General features: G+C 43.6%; 1 protein-coding gene across 1 annotated transcript in view; it reads left to right on the top strand.

Moving 5' to 3' along the window:
* Positions 1-593: 593 nt before the first annotated feature.
* The window catches only part of PSMB2 (proteasome 20S subunit beta 2), a 47,166-nt gene continuing 40,878 nt past the window's right edge, over positions 594-6,881 (top strand). Inside the window, exons 1-3 of the mRNA XM_060258663.1 lie at positions 594-883; positions 4,279-4,401; positions 5,354-5,424. Of these exons, the coding sequence (XP_060114646.1) occupies positions 793-883; positions 4,279-4,401; positions 5,354-5,424 (285 nt within the window). The 5' untranslated portion in view covers positions 594-792. The remainder of the gene's footprint in view (positions 884-4,278; positions 4,402-5,353; positions 5,425-6,881) is intronic.

Here is a 6,881-nt window from a genome sequence, read left to right as displayed (position 1 = left end):
TAGAGCGATTCCTCAGTGGAACAGGATTCCTCGGGAGGTGGTGGGCTCTCCTTCCTAGATGGCCATCTGACAGCAATGAAGATCCTGTGAGTTTAGGGGGAAGTGTTTGTGAGTTTCCTGCATTGTGTAGAGGGTTGGACTAGATGACCCTGGAGGTACCTTCCAACTCTAGGATTCTATCCTGTGAATTTAGAGGGAGGTGTTTGTGAGTTTCCTGCATTGTGTAGAGGGTTGGACTAGATGACCCTGGAGGTCCCTTCCAACTCTATGATTCTATAGCTGGGTGGCCAGCCCCTCTCTCTTGGCCTCCTCTAGCAATGGAACTGGTCTTGGTTCAGGCAACTCTCAGTGCAGCCTACCTCACAGGATTGCTGCGAAGATAAAACGCTGGTTCAGTTATTCACTATCAGACTGGCCTACTTCATGTACACCGACAGAGCAGCCCTTTTAAAAGGAATAATATATCGTATAAAGATGAATAAACAAGAGATTAAATTTGCCTGGGCGGAGAGCCGCGAGATTGCGGCGGAAACCAACGAAGAAAAGCGGTATGGAAGGACGCTGTCTAAAGAGCCCGGCCTCCACTTCAGAAAGGGGGCGGGAAGGAAGTCAGTCACGTGGCTGCACTCCCACACCCTTTTCCTCCTCCCAGTTCTCGCGCGACGGTTCCCCCCCCCCGCCTTTGGTGGTGACGTAATTCATTCGCGCCGCGTCGCACGCCGGTTTCTAGTCGGTTCGCTGTGTCACCGTCGTGGGCTTTCGTTTTAAGGTTTTCCCGTCCGCCGGGCCGTGATGGAGTATCTCATCGGCATTCAGGGGCCAGACTTCGTCCTGGTGGCCGCGGACACCATCGCAGCCTCCAGCATCGTCCATATGAAGCGCGGTCAGTCTATGGGCCTTGGAGGGGGATTCGGGGTTTGCTTCTCTTACTTTGCAGCGCTTTAGGGTTGCCAATCTCCAGGTGGGGGCAGGGGATCCCCTGGTTTGGAGGACCTCCCCCCGCTTCAGGGTCGTCAGAAAGCGGGGGGAGGGGAGGGAAATGTCTGCTCTATTATTTTCATAGAAAATCATGGAGAATTGATCCGCGGGTATCTGGGGCTCTGGGGGGGGGGGCTGTTTTTTGGGGTAGAGGCACCAAATTTTCCGTACAGCATCTAGTGCCTCTCCTCAAAATACCCCCCAAGTTTCAAAAAGATTGGTCCAGGGGGTCCAATTCTATGAGCCCCAAAAGAAGGTGCCCCTATCTATTATTTCCTATGGAAGGAAGGAATTGAAAAGGTGTGCCGTCCCTTTAAATGTGATGGCCAGAACTCCCTTTGGAGTTCAATTATGCTTGTCACAGCCTTGATCTTGGCTTCACGCCTAATGTCTCCTGGTTCCACCCCCAAAGTCTCCTGGCTCCACCCCCAAAGTCCCCAGATGTTTCTTGAATTGGACTTGGCAACACTACAGTGCTTGCATCTTGTCGGGTGTGGGAAGGGCCTGCCATGCCATGCAAAACGGAGTCCTTTCGTTTTGTTACCGTCCTCTGCTTCTGTTTTTCTGCCTAGCTGAAAGAGGTGTGCTGGTGGGGGGAGTATTGGAGGATGGAGGAAAGCTACGAGAATTGAAGTTTCCACACGACTCGGGCGCAGGAATTCTGCTCTCCCAAGGCAGCCTCCTCTCTACTTTTCTTTTCCTTAAAGAGGAGAGGGAGTAATGTCATTTCTGCTGAGCACCTTTGATCTAGTATACCTGTTATTGGTACTTGGGCCTTGTTTACACATGCAGCAGAACAAATAGTGGCTTTCTGCGGTGGCAGAATGGGCTGAACTGATGGAACTATAGATATGTTGGAGGGAGGTTGTATTTGAGTGCTTCCAATGTAAAGCTACTTACAAAACCCCCCAAAAAACAAACTGCATTTCTGGGAAAGTATTCCAGCCCATCATTTTGTTTGTTTAGCTGATTTATAGACTGCTTTTCTCACTGAGACTCAAGGTGGGCTATAGTGTAGAAAGAGACAGAAAATGTAATCATACAACATGAGACATCTAATGAACAATGCAACAGGTCTAGGAATATAACTTTCAAAGACTATGTAACAAAAAGTACAGCAAACTATCAATGGCAAAAGTATTGTGAGAGCAGTGTAGAATGTGGTACTCCAAGGTATGAGACAATGCAGATGGTACCTACAATAGTAATTGTGTGCCCTCAGCTGATTCATGGGGTTTCCAGGGTCAGAGATGAGCAGAAGTGGTTTGACATTGCCTTTCTCTGCATAATAACCCCTGTCTTCCTTAGTGGTTTCTCTTCCAAATAATAACAGTGACTAGCCCTGCTTAGCTTCTGAGCTCTGATGTGATGGGACTAGTCAGGGCTATTCAGATTCCTGCCTGCAGTAATAGATAACAATAATAATTGCCAAATAATTGCTGAGCAGTCGGGTTGGAATGGATAAAAGGAAGTACTTCTTCACCCAAAGGGTGATTAACATGTGGAATTCACTGCCACAGGAGGTGGTGGCGGCTACAAGCATAGCCAGCTTCAAGAGGGGGTTAGATAAAAATATGGAGCAGAGGTCCATCAGTGGCTATTAGCCACAGTGTGTATATAAAAATTTTTGGCCACTGTGTGACACAGAGTGTTGGACTGGATGGGCCATTGGCCTGATCCAACATGGCTTTTCTTATGTTCCTAAATGTGCTTATTGTTGGTTTATAGGAAATTAATGTAGGTGAACTTCTGAAAACTGTAATGCCTCCCATGAAGTCCACAGTAGTAGTCTGTTCTGTCACCTCACTTTCACTGCATTCTGTTGCAGTGTAGAAGCAGTTGCTGATAGAAGAGAAACTTCTGTCTGAACTGCTTGGGAGGTGAAGAGGGCTGCTTGCCACACAATCTAGCCTGTGGTGTGATGCTGCTGTACCTAGTCTGCCTGTCTGTCAGTTGAAGACCACTTATTATTTTACTGTGATAGGTGAAGCACAGCCTAATGTTGAGCTAGGTGCTGTACAACGTCAAAGCAAAGTGAATACTCAAGTCTGTTGAAACGGCACACTGTGGAGTAGGGCAGGATTAAGTAATTTTCTGTTGTTTGAAGTGCCACTGTGAGCACAATACTTTGCATATTTTCTCAGTCTGAACCTATTGATTGCACAGGGTTACACCACAAGGGAAGATGAAAACCCTGCACGTTTGCCAGGTGTAAAGATTGCTGTCAGGGGGGGGAGGAGGCTAAAAGTGAGAAAGTATAGCGGCATAACATATACAGACTTTTCTGCTATAATTACTGCTGTAGAAAGTATACTAAGAATGGCTTATTATTGCTTTATCATTTCTGTGGACCGATTTGAGGGCCCTTTTGAACAGAAAGGTATGATGTAAAATTTCTAAACATAAAGTGAAGCAGTGAAGTGTAGGTGAGTTGGAGGGACTTGTGATTTAACAAGTAGAGCTGTAGAAGAGGTTCTGAATGAAGATCTAGAGTGTTCTGTAGCAGGTACCTGAAATGCAGAGAGCTACTTTTTCCTGAAAGCCGTGGTTGTGCCTAGAGTACTACTTTTTATCGGTGCATATTACATGTAAAATAAGATTATGCAGTTATGAATAGCACAAAAACAGTATGTTTCAATGTTTGTTTTTTGAGTACTAATCCCTTTTTCCTATTTCCAAAAGCACCTGCTTTTCAAAAGCTTTATTACCGTAAGAAAGTGTAAAGATCTTTATAATTTCTTGCCTTTCAGAGAGTTTAGCACTTTCTAAACTATAATTGATTGGGCTTTTCCCATTTGCTTTTAGGAGTGCTATCACTAAAGAAATCTGTCTCTTAAACTGTATATATTTGGGACTTTTTTTGTAGCAGGAGCTCCTTTGCATATTAGGCTGCACCCCCCTGATGTAGGCAATTCTCCAAGAACTTATAGTGCTCCTCTTACAGGGCCTACTGTAAACTCTTGGAGGATTGGCTACATCAGGGGGTGAAGCCTAATATGCAAAGGAGTTCCTGCTACGAAAGAAGCCCTATATAAAAGCCTAATCTGATATGGCTGTTGGAGTAAATGCAGCCAAGTAATTTTTTAAGACATAGATCCTGTGAACTGTCCATATTCGTGATATGCCTGCAGTCACATTTTCATAAGTCCCTAAACCATTAATTTTGCATGTGTGTGTGGAGTGGAGCATAAGAAACCTGTGCTCATTTCTCTTCCCTTCTGTCTCATTATCTGAAGCTTCACAATAGCTCACTCTTATTTTTAATTGTACCATTATTTCTTTTGTTTCCTATGAGACTAGATCATGACAAGATGTTCAAGATGAGTGAGAAAATCTTGCTCCTGTGTGTCGGGGAGGCTGGTGACACTGTCCAGTTTGCAGAATACATTCAGAAAAATGTCCAGCTCTACAAGATGAGGAATGGTGAGTGGAGACTCTGCCTTTCTTGATGAGAGCTCCAAATGTTTAGGATTCTCCAGTGATAAAATACTTTGTATGTTTACAAAACTGCAGGAAGTGTAACTGGATTAGATGCTCCAGAATTCTACATGCATCTTGGTTGGGCAGAGACAGAGTTTATGTTTGCTACCCACTATCCCAGTTGAGTGCCTTCCCACTTGTCCTGAATGACATTGCAATTGAGCAAGTTCTAAAAAGAAGTGTTTTATTTGCACCTGTGTGCTTCTGAAGTCTCTAAGAGCTAGATTTACAGGAGAATACTCCAGTCATGGGATCGTATATCTTCAGACTGCAGGTCTGATAATATAAAATCTTCCTTGTCCTTGGAAACTGGCACGTCAGGGTTAGAGGTGAGTGGGATAGAAGTTCTCCTGAAATATTAGTCTTCTAAGGGAAGGGGCATTAACCCCCCCCCCCCAGGCATCCATTCAAATATAGGACTACATATTTGTGGTCTGATTGGATATAGTATCAGAATACTGTACCATGTTACTTCAAATATGTATATTGGCTCTTGAGCATTTTATAGATTCATGCATGTAGTTCTCATCCCTTGTCAAAGTTTACATTATTTTACAGCTTAGGGATCCAAACTCTCCTGACTCTTGCGCAGGGGTGGAATTTATCTCAACTGTCCACTTTGGGTAGACATTTCCAAGCATTAGTACAGTAATTTTATTAGTTTGTAACCAGCACAAAAGCATCCAAAAAGTGTTAGAATAAATGAGAAGAAACTTTTAGCTGCCAAGTGGAAAAGCCTGTTCCCCTATCCACATCAGTTGCAGACCATTCTGACCATGTCCAAGAAATCAGAGTTGTATCTGAGTCAGGAAATTAAATAAATGCTTGCTTTCACACTCTGGAAATGTTTTCATTCTCCTATAGCCTTTTGAATATGTTAATTCCTTGATGACAGGGTATGAGTTGTCTCCAACTGCAGCTGCCAACTTCACGCGTCGGAATCTGGCTGACTATCTAAGGAGCCGGGTAAGCAAGATACAAGTTGTACCTTTTAATTATTCTCTTGCTGAGTTGGTTCTGGCTTTTACAGTCCATCTCAGAAACTGGCTTTTATGTTTCAGATATAACCACCTGCATAATTTCTTAGTATAAGGTTGAACAAGCTACTGGCAGAAGTATTCACCTTTTGGTAAAAGTGACAATGAATAATAAACATCCTTAAGGTTGTGTTTTTTTACAGGTAAAATGTGTGCTTTTTGTCAAAAGGTTCTTTAGAAGCAGTCATTTTGGACACTGAAAATGACCTTTTTCTCAGTTTATTTTGATACATCAGCAGTATTCACAAGTTTAAACACTTGAATGCCCCAAACTGCAATTTTTAATCTCTGCTTGCAAAGGTAGTCAAAGCAAAGCCAGATGGTTGCCATGCAACTTCAAGATCTGTATCCTAGTTAATTCAGATTCTCTGCCAAGGAAAAAGTTAAATTCTGAAATTTGTATGATGAAACTGAGCACGCTTGCTTAATTCTTCTTCTCTTGATTTTGAAATCATACTAATTTGGCAAAGCTAGAATAAATTCTGCAAACTATAGGATGGGATCTAGAGCTGTTCTGGGCCCTGAAACCCCATCTCCAGTTGCAGGTAATCTTGTCCCATTCCTTCCACTCAGCTCCTGGGATTTCAGCAGCCTCTGCTTACTTGCTATCTGATTGTGTTGGCAGCCCTAATGTCTAAAGGGGTGGTGGTGGTTCTGGAAGCTAGATTTTCTGGGATCAGTACAATATTTTGTATGTCTTTTCTCTGCACTTCCTTGTTCTTAACACAAGGGCTGGATGAAGGAGAGCAAATGTAGTAATAATGACCAAATAAGGAATACAGAATTCAGTCAGAACAGAAGTGTCGTGTATTGGGAGTAAAACTGAGATAGGAATAGGTATCTGGGCATGGTTGTACTCCTCCTGAAAGAGCAGGGCCACAGTCTGTGGGTTTGGCCCTGGATGCTTGTTCTGATTAAGCAGCTCTCCTGGCCGCTGTCACGCACACCTTAGAATGGATTACTGTAACATTCTCTACATGGAGTTGCCCTTGAAGATGGTTTGAGAAACATCACTGTTCAAAATACAGCAGCCCAGGACATTCAGTTGGGGCTTGCTGCAGCACACATGCTAAGCATCTCTAAGGTTTTCTGGTCTCATTTTGAGATGCTTTTTAGTCTTTATTGGCTTAGCCTTAAAGTACCTGACAGACTGCATCCTACCCACATGTTTTTGTCTATGCACTGAAGTCAATCAAGTGGTTCCTCTTGTAGAAATCTACGTTACCACAGGCTTGTTTGGTGGGGACCCGCTGCAGTGCTGTAGAATTCTCTTCCTTGCAAACTCTGTTAATCTCCCTCAGTATAGACCTTCCAGCAGTATCTAAAGCCAGAGTTGTTCCTGAAGACCTGAAAGCAGCATTGTTTATTCTGGCTTTTATTGTTGGT

This window comes from Heteronotia binoei, chromosome 17, assembly GCF_032191835.1.
Source record: "Heteronotia binoei isolate CCM8104 ecotype False Entrance Well chromosome 17, APGP_CSIRO_Hbin_v1, whole genome shotgun sequence".
Taxonomy (NCBI): domain Eukaryota; kingdom Metazoa; phylum Chordata; class Lepidosauria; order Squamata; family Gekkonidae; genus Heteronotia; species Heteronotia binoei.
Note: the sequence above shows the minus strand (reverse complement) of the source record. Positions and strands in the feature narration are given on the sequence as shown.